The sequence below is a fragment of the Ovis canadensis genome, chromosome 17 (assembly GCF_042477335.2).
Source record: "Ovis canadensis isolate MfBH-ARS-UI-01 breed Bighorn chromosome 17, ARS-UI_OviCan_v2, whole genome shotgun sequence".
Taxonomy (NCBI): Eukaryota; Metazoa; Chordata; class Mammalia; order Artiodactyla; family Bovidae; genus Ovis; species Ovis canadensis.
In genome coordinates this window covers 42866524-42880204 of record NC_091261.1, presented here as the reverse complement: position 1 = coordinate 42880204, position 13681 = coordinate 42866524, and the positions used below count along the sequence as shown (strand labels likewise).

The window sequence follows — 13681 nt, the reverse complement described above, 5'->3', positions numbered from 1 at the left end:
AGTATGGTGGGTACAGTACCCACCATATGCCTAAGTATGGCTACCCAAAGTATGGCTAAGGGTACAGAACCTGTCTGCCAATGCAGGAGACACAAGAGACATGGGTTAGATCCCTGGGTTGGGAAGATCCCTTGAAGAAGGAAATGGGAACCCACTCCAGTATTGCATGGAAAATTCCATGGATGGAAAGAAGAGCCTGGCAAGCTACAGTCCATGAAGCCGCAAAGAGTCAGATAGGACTGAGCAACTGAGCACACACATTATAAATTGAAGTTTCATGGAAATAGTCTAGCTTTGATAATTATTATATTATCCTAAAAATAAATTCACATACTCTTAAAAATATTGGGGAGTCATAGAGTACTTTGAGAATAAAGTAATTATAATTATTGTTGAATAAATTTACTGATATACACTTGGTACACAATGCAGATCAATTGACCTGTAAATGAGTTTCATATTCCAGTGACCTGATGACCTTGTCGGAACTGCTTCATTAAAGTGAATGCTGTTTGCAAGAGTTCCATGTGTTGCAGCTGTATGATAAGTTGACAAATACTAGTTCATCATAGAAATAATTAGGCATTTATGGACTGTGAATAAATATGCACATTTTGTAACAGAGCCACATACCTACAGTTATGTGCTGTATTTCCTGGAACTAAATTATTCTCAAGACCGAAATAAAAACCAACCAAAAAAAAAGCTAACACAACCACACACACAATAAAACTGCCAGAAAGAATCATGTAACTAAACCACTTTCAGAACACTGAACATAAATGGTTAGAAATATGGACTGTTCTTAGCTTAAAGATCTAGGGGCTGTAAAAGCCCACTAAATTCAAGTTCTAGCACATATGAATAAATTATAGAATGTTAAAATAATATGTTTACTGATTCATGATTGGGATATTTGATGCAAGGAGTCGAGAGAGAAGAATGGCCTGAACTCTTTATTTTTCAGGATAGTATAAAGGTTCAGGGAGAATTTTGCGTCTCAATATGTCTACATGTATTTTCTAGATGTAGAGCACATGTCCAAAGTCACTTAGATATGACAGGAATGAAAAGTCCTTTTTTGACAGTAAAGTCCATAGAGATGGTTTCTATGACCTGTAATTACAGCAGTACAGTTTCAGTTCCTGAGATGAAAGCTATTTCTTAGATTGTGCTGCAATATTTTGTGCAAAACAAGTTGTATTTCTATGTTTATGTTCTCAAAGATAGTGACTGTTATCATTACCAGTTCATTTTTAATGTTATCATCTAGTATATTCATTATGAATTTAAATATAAAGTCATTTTTATCTTTTTCATAATTGTATTTAATATTTATTACTTCCACCACCCACCTGCCCAGCAAACTTTCTCCCGAAAAAGGAGGCTGTCCTGCTGTTTACAACAAGGCTATAAAATCTTGGTATCGTGTTCTCTTTTTGCCTCTTCAGGTTAATTGTTTACTCCAGGAAGTAGAATACACAGTGGACCAGGGGTGTTCCAATCCTAGATTTAATTGCTTGCCTTCCAGTTGATTTATGTAGAAATGTTAGACCATCACTTTGTAGCCATGTGTAGTTTTGTCAGTATTTTAAATTTCTTTTGATCTTGGGCATGAAAGGTTTATATGCTTATATAGAAATGCTCTTTGGTATTATTTTTATCCAGGTGTCTTCATAACTTTTTCTCAATAATAATTGTGTCTGAATTTGTACCTCCAAGAATAGGAACTAAATATTTACTGACAGAGTTAGCCATAGGAAATGCAAAAAAATTCTTAAGAGAGCAATTGTATTTAAAAAATATATTAAATATATATCACTATATATATGTATATATATTTAAAATCAAATTACTTTCTCAGTAATATATTTAGTACCAGTTTATGAAACCTTTTTCTTTTTTTTTTGCATCAGTTGATAGAACTTTTCTTCCCCCAAACTTGTGGAATTTTAAGTCAGAGAGTTGAAGTAGGCTGTTGACCTTGTTCTATCCAGATCTTAAAATTCTCTTTATCTCCTGCTGGCGAATTGACCTGTGGCCTCCATTAGCTTTATTTATTCATATTTTCCCTGATCCTCAGTGTCCTAAGTGTTTTTGAACTTTATAACCTCTGCTTTGTTCTCTTGTGAGTGGTCTTAAATAAACTGCAAAGATTAAAAGCCACAACTCTTAATGAGGAGAAAACCCCTACCTTTTCAAAGATCTACTCAATCCTTGTTTATCCTAGAAATTTTTGTGAACAAGCCAGTGCCTGAAAGTTATCTCCATAAATAGTTTCCTCTGCATCAACATATAGACAAAGGATATCAGATAAGAAACTATCAAAGCATGGGAAAATAATACTTCTAGCATTTAAAAAAAACAAACAAATAAGCAGGCACTACCTGGTAGGAAAAAAAATTGTATTACTCAACTAAAACTTGCCTTTACAAGGACTTAATGGGTTTCAAGAAGAGGCAGAAGCTAACTGAAGTATCTACAGAATCCTAAGAGAGTATTTTTCAAGAAAAGGGTGATCCACTTGTTCTAGAAGACTTTTGGCAAAGAGTGGACATCATTTTTGACACTTGAATAGTTAAAGTTCATAAATATAGGAGCCATTTGTAAGTAGTTTATATAACTCAATGGATTTTTCATAGCATAAGATCCCAGAGTAGAGCATCTTTATTAAGGATGGATTATCTAGATATAAGATATGTTTCTTAGAAATTCTTAGGCCATCCTATAATTGCCCAACATGTTTATGATAAAATATAAAAGTACACATGACATTATGGACCAGTGAAGAAAATGCTATTCTGGGGCAGGAAATATAATTTTTTCTTTGTGTTTGCACTGCTTATCTGTAATTTAGCTTTAAACTATTTACTAAACCAATAAGTAGGCTGAGCGATTCTCCACATCATCTCTGTTAGAAAATGTCTACAATCATTTTCTGAAATGATTTATATATGCCTTTTTAAATTAAAATGTGACATATGTTCCTGGGAAAAACTGATAAAACATTATCTAAAAATAGCCCAATAATAGTGTGAATCTTTATATTTGAAGTCTTTTATGCACACATTTACTGCTAACATTTTCTTCAAAAATACTTTTAAACCACAGTAAATAAACATAATAAAATTTGAAAGAGAATTATTTTCTCAGAGGTATTAGCCAGATACTTAATAGGAATTAAAAAGTATTTATTGGTTCTGCCAAGAAAAGTAAAAGTAGACTTAAAGCATCCATGACTAATGCCATATATCAGAAAATGTTATTATCATTCTCTGAAAATTGGTGTTGGCCTCAATAAATTACTAATGTGATAAATGTTTGGCTAGTAGTAGAGTGTGGCACTGTTAATGTTGAACTCTCAGGAATTATGTGACAGAAATAAAGAAGTGTATAGAAAAATATCCGCTCTCTAGTATATTTTTTTTTCCTCTTCACTTTCCTAATTTAGCATTTCAACACCTTGGTAAATAGCCAGCAGTATATAGATCATTTGTTCACCAGATTGTAAACATCTTTTCAAATCAAATGATACCAAGAAAAGAGTTATGGGTTATATATTCCTTGGAAAGAAAATTAACTGTAGCTAAATCATTCATAAGTTTGGCAGCCATGTGTATCAACTACACAAGTTCATATCATGAAACTGTGGGTGCAGTTTAGTTTGCAATCAGCATTTAGTTCAGAACATTTAATTTTTTCCCCCTTCCATTGCAGGCATCAACTCTCAATTGGCTTACAGTATTGCTTCTGGCGATAGCCTTGGGCAGTTTACAGTCGACAAGAACGGGGTATTGAAAGTTCTAAAACCTTTGGATCGGGAGAGTCAGTCCTTCTACAATCTGGTCGTTCAAGTGCATGACCTGCCACAGCTTCCAGCCTCCAGATTCACAAGCACTGCTCAAATCTCCATTATTTTGCTGGATGTCAATGATAACCCCCCAACCTTTCTTTCCCCTAAATTGACCTACATTCCAGAAAACACACCTATTGATACCATTGTTTTCAAAGCACAAGCAACTGACCCAGACAGCGGCCCAAACAGCTACATTGAGTACACCCTACTGAACCCTTTGGGAAATAAGTTCACTATCGGGACCATCGATGGAGAAGTAAGGCTCACTGGAGAGCTAGACAGAGAGGAGGTTTCCAATTATACTCTCACGGTGGTGGCTACGGACAAAGGTCATCCATCTCTGTCTTCATCTACAGAGGTGGTAGTTATGGTACTTGACATCAACGATAATAACCCTGTTTTTGCACAGGCCATGTATAAAGTGGAGATTAATGAAAATACACTTACTGGAACAGATATAATACAAGTATTTGCAGCAGATGGAGATGAAGGTACAAATGGACAGGTCCGCTATGGCATTGTCGATGGTAATGCCAATCAGGAATTTCGGATTGACTCGGTCACAGGGGCAATCACCGTGGCTAAGCCTTTGGATCGAGAGAAGACCCCTACTTACTCTTTAACTGTTCAGGCAACAGATCGGGGCAGCACTCCCAGAACCGATACCTCTACCGTCAGCATTGTTCTGCTGGATATTAATGATTTTGTCCCCGTATTCGAGCTGTCTCCATATTCTGTAAATGTCCCTGAGAATCTGGGAACATTACCCAGAACAGTTCTTCAGGTAATTATATTTAAATCAAACAAATATTGTGCTTTTTGTAAGACCATTTAATTACAGTGGTCATGCTGCCCCACTCTCTTCCTCTTTCTCATCCAAAAACGCTTACTTGCTGATACAGCAGATCTCGAAAAGGACAGGTTTATGAAAATTACACCTAAGGACCTGTTGACTTCCTTGTAGATGAAATATTGTATTTCAGTTATATCCTTTTGGGTTTACCTCTGCTGCACACATTTATGCATTTGTGCATTTTTGAATTTTGTTTCACTGTAACAGTTATTCTATACATAGTAAGAAAATAAAATGATGTTAAAGTTTGATTACTTTTACAAATGTTGTTCTTCACTCCCTTTTTACAAATCCAACTACCGGGATGGATCTGCTGTTAAAAAAAATTTTTGTGAGGTCTTCCAAAAAATGCAATGTGTTGATTTTATACCTGGTCGTATACAAATTATATATTGTACACTGCGCCATTTTAATATTTTACCTAAAACTTACAAACATGTCTCTGAAACCTTTTAATATTGGTCTGAATGGCTCTACCCTATTATTTTTAATAATACACTTTATTTCATGATATACATTTTGTGGGTATTACTCACATTCATGTCCTATATTGTTTTCTCCTGTAGGTGGTGGCAAGAGATGATGATCAAGGTTCCAACAGCAAACTCTCATATGTTCTATTTGGTGGTAATGAAGACAATGCTTTCACTCTCTCAGCTAGTGGAGAACTTCAAGTAACACAGAGTTTGGACCGTGAAACAAAGGAACATTTTGTCTTGCTGATCACAGCTACAGATTCAGGTAAATCTGTAATAACCTTGTTCGACAGTGAAAAATTTCTTCATAATATATGTAAATGGAAGTATGTTTTTCTACCACCAAACTAAATTTTTTTTAAAGTTACTAATGCTTGGAACTTCAGTAGTATCCACATCATTTTATAGAACATATATCACTTTATGAAATTTATATGTAAATGGTAAGGGTTTAGGCACATTACAAACAAAGCTCTATTCCTATAAGACACAATATATCATTGCCTGGTAGGCTGACACAGTATCTCTGGGGGTGACTCTATACTCTCCCCCTGGACTGTGGATATTTCAAGTACCTTAGCTTTGAAAACATTCAGATGGTTCTAACTGGTCATGGAGATAAGAGAGTGGGTCCAGAGTTCTACTTCATTAATCCTGTAGATTCTGCAAAATCATAAGTAGATATGATAAGCATCTGATGAAGCCCCACAGAACTCCAAAAAGGGTGTCAGTGAGAGCCTGGCTTCTCATTGAGTAGCAGTGTAATGAACTATGATAGGGAGAAAGAAAAGCAATATATATTAGCTCTCACTGTTTGGAAATAGTAATTGCATAAAATTATAGAGCAAGTAGCATAAAATACAATCTATTCAAAAAGTAACATTCCTGCTAACCACTGTTTTGTTTTGCACTTCTAATTCAAAGCTGAAACAACTACAATTTGTTAAAGAACCTCTGTGCCTTGAATAAAGTAGATGTGCTTAAATATGTGTTGAATAAACAAATGAATGAATAAATCATCGATCTTCAAAAGTCTCAGGGAATTATGAGGCATTGACTCTTGCCTGGAAAATCCCATAGACGGAGGAGCCTGGTGGGCTGCAGTCCATGGGGTTGTGAAGAGTCGGACAAGACTGAGCGACTTCACTTTCACTTTTCACTTTCCTGCATTGGAGAAGGAAATGGCAGCCCACTCCAGTGTTCTTGCCTGCAGAATCACAGGGGCGGGGGAGCCTGGTGGGCTGCCATCTATGGGGTCGCACAGTCAGACACGACTGAAGCGACTTAGCAGCAGCAGCAGTCCTTATGTAACACTCATTTATAAAAATTGTTCAAACTTACTGTTTTAATCATTGAGGAAGTTAGTAATGCTGACATCTTTATTAATTTGTTGAAATTGTTTTAAGAACAGGCAGATTTGTTGGAACTTCAAAGGACTGACATTTTTGGTATATGGGTATTTATGTAGATGTGTGGCTACTGCTACAGGAGAAGTATTCTGAATTTTCAAATGAGCTGTTTTTGCTGCGGTTGAAATGTTTTTGATGAATATAATTTTTTGATATTTTTGTTATTTGTGACCAATTTCGGAGTATACAATTTCATGTCACCACTTCATAAAAAAAGGAGATTTGAAGATTAAGAGTAATTATAAATTTATGTTAAGTATGCTAATGATAGTGCCACTGCTTATTTATCAAGATGGTTCTGTCTACATTATTTGCCATTTACTTCATCTTAGACTATTGTTTTGTGAAAGAAAGCACTATTCTCGTTTTTTTTTTTTTAATCTGTGTGAATGACTGTGTTACATTTCATGCAAACTATAAAATCCCAGGCAATGATGAGCAGAATGTGGTGTGGTAACCATATAAAACTTAAACCAAGTTGATCTGAAACATGTTTCATTATATGTGTAGGCAGTACTTCTCGGTCAGTAGATAAACATTTTCATGTGGCAAATGCAGTCACTGCCACATGGCTCAGGTCAATCCGTATTTCAAGAGTCATCTGGAGAAAAGAAAGGATAAAGAGGTATACAAACTAGTAGAGGGTCAGATATATAGAGGCGAGATTTTATTATGAAAACACCGCAGACTCAGCTCTCCTCTGCAGTTGCGGGATATGTGCAGTCAATTCTAGGCACTCCCAGAAACAGAGTCTTTGTGCAGATCATTTGGGGGAGGAGAAACCAGACCCAGGAATCTGGCTGCTAAGGCATCCGTCATTATAAAACTTGCTGCACAAGATGGTGTGTCACACAAAGGTCATCCCAGGGCAAGGAGCAGATTGTGATTGTGAGAATCAGAGACGCAGTGTAGGGTGACCCTGGACAGACAGGGCACAACTCATAGAAGTTCTCCATCGGGGATTTGTGATTTGGAACATTCTAAGTCAAAAGCCATGTCAGAGAAAGAATGTAGACATCTAGACAAGAGTGCATGTTTTCAATCAGATCGTTCTGAGAATTTAAAAATCTTTTTGTGCGCCTGTGAAGCCAAGAGGGAGATATTGTGCAGGGGAAGGGAATGGTTGTTTTCTGACATTTGGCAATCGGAGTCATGCAGTTTGCCAGATTTTACAGATATTAACCCATTTCTACACATTACTTTATTATCTCAGAGACTATGGTGTTTTTGTTTCCACTTTACTTACAGTAAACTCCTCAGAGTAATTAAGTAATTTGCTCAGGAGGTGGTGCAGTGGTAAAGAATCCACCTGCCAATGCAGGAGACTCAAGAGATGTGGGTTCAGTCCCTGGGTTGGAAAGATCCCCTGGAGTAGAAAATGGCTAAACTGCTCCAGTATTCTTGCCTGGAAAGTCGCATGGACAGAAGAGCCTGGAGAGCTACAGTCTATAGGGTTGCAAAGAGTCAGACATGACTGAGCACTCATACACACACACACAAACACACACACACACAGCGAAGAAGTCGCAGAGTAGGATTCAGAACCTAGTATATCTGACTTCCAAGTTTAGTGTATGTGAAGGTTTTAGTGTTGAGTTAAAGTAAAATTTGAAAAATATATATTAATTTCCAAAATAATTTTATTTGCAAAATAAACCCAATAATTGTCTATATAATATACTGATTAAAAGCTTTAAATTTGAACTGATGGTGATTTAAATTCTGTTTCTCTCAAAAATTTTTTTGTGATTCAGACAAAATCTATCATCTCTTTCAATCTCAGTTTTTTCTCAGTAAAATGGGGATAATAGTAATTACAACGTAGTTTATTACAATGTTTAACTGATACAATATTTGTTAAATATGCCTCAGTTCAGTTCAGTCGCTCAGTCGTGTCCGACTCTTTGCGACCCCATGAAATCGCAGCACGCCAGGCCTCCCTGTCCATCACCGTCTCCCGGAGTTCACTCAGACTCACGTCCATCGAGTCAGTGATGCCATCCAGCCATCTCATCCTTTGTCGTCCCCTTCTCCTCCTGCCCCCAATCCCTCCCAGCATCAGAGTCTTTTCCAATGAGTCAACTCTTCGCATGAGGTGGCCAAAGTACTGGAGCTTCAGCTTTAGCATCATTCCTTCCAAAGAAATCCCAGGGTTGATCTCCTTCAGAATGGACTGCTTGGATCTCCTTGCAGTCCAAGGGACTCTCAAGAGTCTTCTCCAACACCACAGTTCAAACATATCAATTCTTCGGTGCTCAGCCTTCTTCACAGTCCAACTCTCACTTCCATACATGTATGTATGGATATAAAGCAATCAGAAATTGTGAGGTATGTTGGACTAGATGTTTCTAAAATTATTAAAACTCATATGTAACCATAATTTTATATCCAATTCCTTTTTGTACTTCCAGTGTCGTCAATATCCACTTGTGTAGAACAGTGAGAGCTTCACATATCAGGCTTCAGAATTTGCAGTTTTATATTCCAGGAATGAAGTCTCTGACACAGGATTTAAAATACTTATTCACTGCTATGATTTAAAAGTCAAATTAGTAGATGACATGAGAAAATTCAGAAAAATATGGCAGCTTTTAAGTCCCAGATGCCAGGTTATTCTCAAATTGGCAGTGTTCTGAGAACCAGGAAAATATCAAAGTGTTCTAAACAAGAAAAAAAAAAATTGACAGTTTTATTCCGTAGCTCACAAATCATTTTTCCTTTGCTCTTTTGAAATTCTTACCTGATGGCAACCCAAAGATGGGTCAACTTTGGCAATATGGCAGCAATTGAAGCAGCAGCTTATTTTTATCAGCAGACCTCTAAATCTTTGAATGTTTGTGGAGAAGATATTAGCATTCCACTTTCATCGTATTTTTATTTACTGACTGCATGGCTGTAGAGTAGCACATCTGGAAGCTCTCTAAGGACTCCTGTCCACTGCTTAAAATGAATACAGCCACACTATCCTATATGTGTGGGACCAAGTGCTGCATTGTTAAATAACGAAACCAGGACAGAGGGCAACAATTCTACCTCACTTTTTTTTTTCTCCCATAGGATTTACTTACTAAAGATTAATTCAAAGAGGTGAGGCTAAAACTCAATTAAAGATAATATTTTGTTCAACTGATATAATAAAAAGTATGGATGTTCTGCCTTCAGTCCAAATTACTCAGTGTTATTTCTTCTAGAAATATGTACCAAGTAGACACTCCCAGGAGGCTAAGGCTTCACCCAGGTGTAGTCATGAAGGTACTGCAGAGAACCCAGCACATGTGGTTCATCCTAAGAGGAGAGCTGGCCCTAAAGCAGTTACTGTCCTTCTCATATTTTGACACTCTGTTCCCAAAGATCCTTCCTTCCAAAAATTTTCCTTACCATTTTCTCATAAGTGCAATAAATTAAGTAATATGTTTTAAGTACCATAAGTAGCAGGGAATTATCAGGGAACTCAGAGCTTTATACTTCCAAAAAATTAATCCTAAGAATTAATTTACAAAATGGAAGTATATTATAAAGGTAAACACATAGCTTTGTGGTTAAAAAGAGGTTCGAATTCCACCTCTGACAATTTTTAGGTATGTGACCTTGAAGAAGTTACTTTTGAGTGTGTGTGCTCAGTTGCCCAGTTGTGTCTGACTGTTTGCGACCCTTTGAACTATAGCCCACCAGACTCCTCTGTCCATGGGATTTTCTGGGGAAGAATACTGGAGTGGGTTGCCATTTCCTTCTCCAGGTGATCTTCCTGACTAAGGGATTGAATCCACATCTACATTGGAAGGCAGTTACCTTTATATTGCTATCTATTTGATAGAAACACTAATTCCTACATGAAAAATGTATTAGCAGGGATAAATGTTGAAATTATTCATTTTAGCTGTTCATATTAATCAGCACATTTGTTGGACATCTTAAGCTTCGGTTCAGTTCAGTCGCTCAGTCGTGTCCGACTCTTTTCGACCCCGTGAATTGCGGCATGCCAGGTCTCCCTGTCCATCCCCATCTCCCGGAGTTCACTGAAACTCACGTTCATCAGAGGAACCAGAGATCAAATTGCCAACCTCTTAAGCTTAGTAAGGCCAAATAAAATTTCTGATTTTTATGCTAGTTGTTCTCTGTCCCCAGTTTCACAATTGCTCAAGGCAAACTTTGTTCAACAAGTCCATTGACAACTAGACTCTGACTCACAAAATGTCCTGATTGATCCAATTTTCATAATCTCCATTACCACCACCTTAGTCTGTGTGCATGTGTGCTTGCTAAGTCACTTCAGTCATGTCTGACTCTTTGTGACCCTATGGACCGTAGCCCACCAGGCTCCTTGGTCCATGGGATTCTCTAGGCAAGAACACCAGAGTGTGTTGCCATGCCCTCCTCCACGGGACCTTCCCAACACAGGGACTGAACCTGCATCTCTTATGTCTCCTGCATTGGTAGGCAGGTTCTTTAACACTACCACCACCTGGGAAGCCCCCCACTTTAGTCCATGCCAGGGCAAATATGATAGCTTTCTAACTGCCTTTCTCCCCCACAGTATGCTCTCCAACAAGCAGCTCATGAACCTTAAAGCCATAAAAAATGATTATGCCCTGTTGCTTAATTAAGACCATCTCGTGATTTCCAAGAATAAAAACTGAATTTCTTACCATTGACCACATGGCATTAAATGACCTTGCCTCTGCCTACTATCTGACCCCTCTGTCATCATCTGCTGCTGCCTTCCTTTATTATGTTCCACCATTGGTCATTCAGTTCAGTTCAGTTCAGTTCAGTCACTCAGTCATGTCCAACTCTTTGCAACCCCATGAATCGCAGCACGCCAGGCCTCTCTGTCCGTCACCAACTCCCGGAGTTCACTCAAACTCATGTCCATCGAGTCGGTGATGCCATCCAGCCATCTCATCCTCTGTCGTCCCCTTCTCCTCCTGCCCCCAATCCTTCCCAGCATCAGAGTCTTTTCCAATGAGTCAACTCTTCACATGAGGTGGCCAAAGTACTGGAGTTTCAGCTTTAGCATCATTCCTTCCAAAGAAATCCCAGGGTTGATCTCCATTAGTCATTATCACCTCTCAACTCTGTTCAGTATCTCCACGTTGGTTTGGTTGAAATCAGCTAATGTAGGAGTATTTACACTAAAAAAATCAGCAAGCTTACGGATCAGGTGACTTACTGCTGGAGCGTAGTCACTAAATACTGACAGCAAATTGCTAGTGCCGGTTAATCTGGCCCCTTTAAAAATGCCAACCTTTTTCTCATCCTTGGCCCTTTGCATTTGTACCTGTAGTTCTCACTATCTGGAGTGTTCTACTTAGTAGCTGGCTGTTTTGTTGTTGGTTTTTTTCCCATTTTTTAATGGGGGGGGGGGTTGCAGACGACATCTGTGTCACTGTCATTTTGTCATTGCATCTAAGTAAAATGTCAACTTCTCAGAGAGGATTTATCTGACTGCCAGTCTATAGGTTTCACTTCCCATCTCTCCAGTATTTCTATCACATTACTGTGTTGTGAATTTTTTCTTAGACATTAATTGCCATTTAAAGTTATATGCTTATATAGAATATAATGCGTTCCTGGTGGCTCAACAATAAAGAATCTGCCTGCCAGTACAAGAGATGTGGATTCCATCCATGGGTCGGGAAGATCCCCTGGAGAAGGAAATGGCAACCCACTCCAGTATTCTTGTCCGGGAAATCCCATGGACAGAGGGACCTGGCAGGCTACAGTTTGGTTACCTCATCAATAGCTCTCATACTTTCAGTATCATGTAAGCTTCCTAAGTGAAAGTGAAAATTGCTTAGTAGTGTCTGACTCTTTGTGACCCCATGGGCTATATAGTCCATGGAATTCTCCAGGCCAGAATACTGGAGTGGGTAGCCTTTCCCCCTCCAGGGGATCTTCCCAACCAAGGGATCAAACCCAGGTCTCCCACATTGCAGGCAGATTCTTTACCAGCTCAGCCACTAGGGAAGCCCAAGAATACTGGCATGGGTAGCCTATCCCTTCTTCAGGGGATCTTCCTGACTCAGAATCAAACCCAAGTCTCCCACATTGTAGGCAGATTCTTTACCAGCTGAGTTGCCAGGAAAGTTCCTGTCTTGTTCAAAACTGAATTCCCAGAAACACTCAGAACAGAATGTGTAATATAACATTTGCTGAATAAATATTTGTTGAATGAATGAATGATTTACTGAGTGAAAATGATAATTATTTATCAAACCATCCTGTTATTATGCAACTATTATTTCATATTTATTTACCATACTTAAATACAGATTATTATTATGTATTTACTTGCAGATTTTTCAAAGGACCTACAAAAAAGGAAAAGTGCCAATCTTTTTTAACTGATGGCTGAAATTCCAGAAGTTTTTGCCACATTGGTTGTGGTCATTCAAATTGACCCCTGCTTTGAAAAGCAGCATAAGCATTTAAGGCTCTGTGGTGTTTAGTGTGATGTGATAAATTGCAGTCATATGTAAAGACCCACTGAAGCGTTTTATGGCTTTAATTCAGTTTCAAATGCTTAAAAATACTGCTTGCGCTATATTCTCATGACTCTCCCCTGAACTTTCTGGCTCTTATTCAATTCTGTTATCTAGTAGATGTTTCTAGGTAGGTCTTATCTCTACCTTGTGATGCCCTGCCTACCTTTTCTTGGTCTGGCTTGCTAACTCAGAATCTGCATAAACAGACACTGTGCTTTTGAAAAATTTTGGCATTTGGCAATACTTTTATATCTGGACTTCCCACAGCAAAAAACTGTGAGCCTCCCATATCTCCCAAAACACTGAACACCTTTTTAGCTACCAAAATATATATATATATCCCATATGTGGTATTTGACTTCACATAGTTAATAATAAAGGCCTATGCTTCTTCACATAAACGTAATGTGAAAAATTTTACTTATTTTGTTATGAGGATTTTGGTGTTTAGATAAGCATTTCCAATAGATATATATCCATGGAATTTTCCAAGTCTCCTAGAATTTTTTTAACCTTTGGTGATCTTCTGCCCTCACCAGTAAATTCATAGTCTGTGACCTATTAAAATCTACTACAACTCTTAAAGGAAGGAATTAGTATAA

General features: G+C 37.8%; 1 protein-coding gene across 1 annotated transcript in view; it reads left to right on the top strand.

Moving 5' to 3' along the window:
* FAT4 (FAT atypical cadherin 4) overlaps window positions 1-13681 on the top strand; it is a 186833-nt gene that overhangs the window by 104254 nt on the left and 68898 nt on the right. The window contains exons 5-6 of the mRNA XM_069557461.1: window positions 3718-4640; window positions 5276-5450. Coding sequence (XP_069413562.1) covers window positions 3718-4640; window positions 5276-5450 — 1098 coding nt within the window. The remainder of the gene's footprint in view (window positions 1-3717; window positions 4641-5275; window positions 5451-13681) is intronic.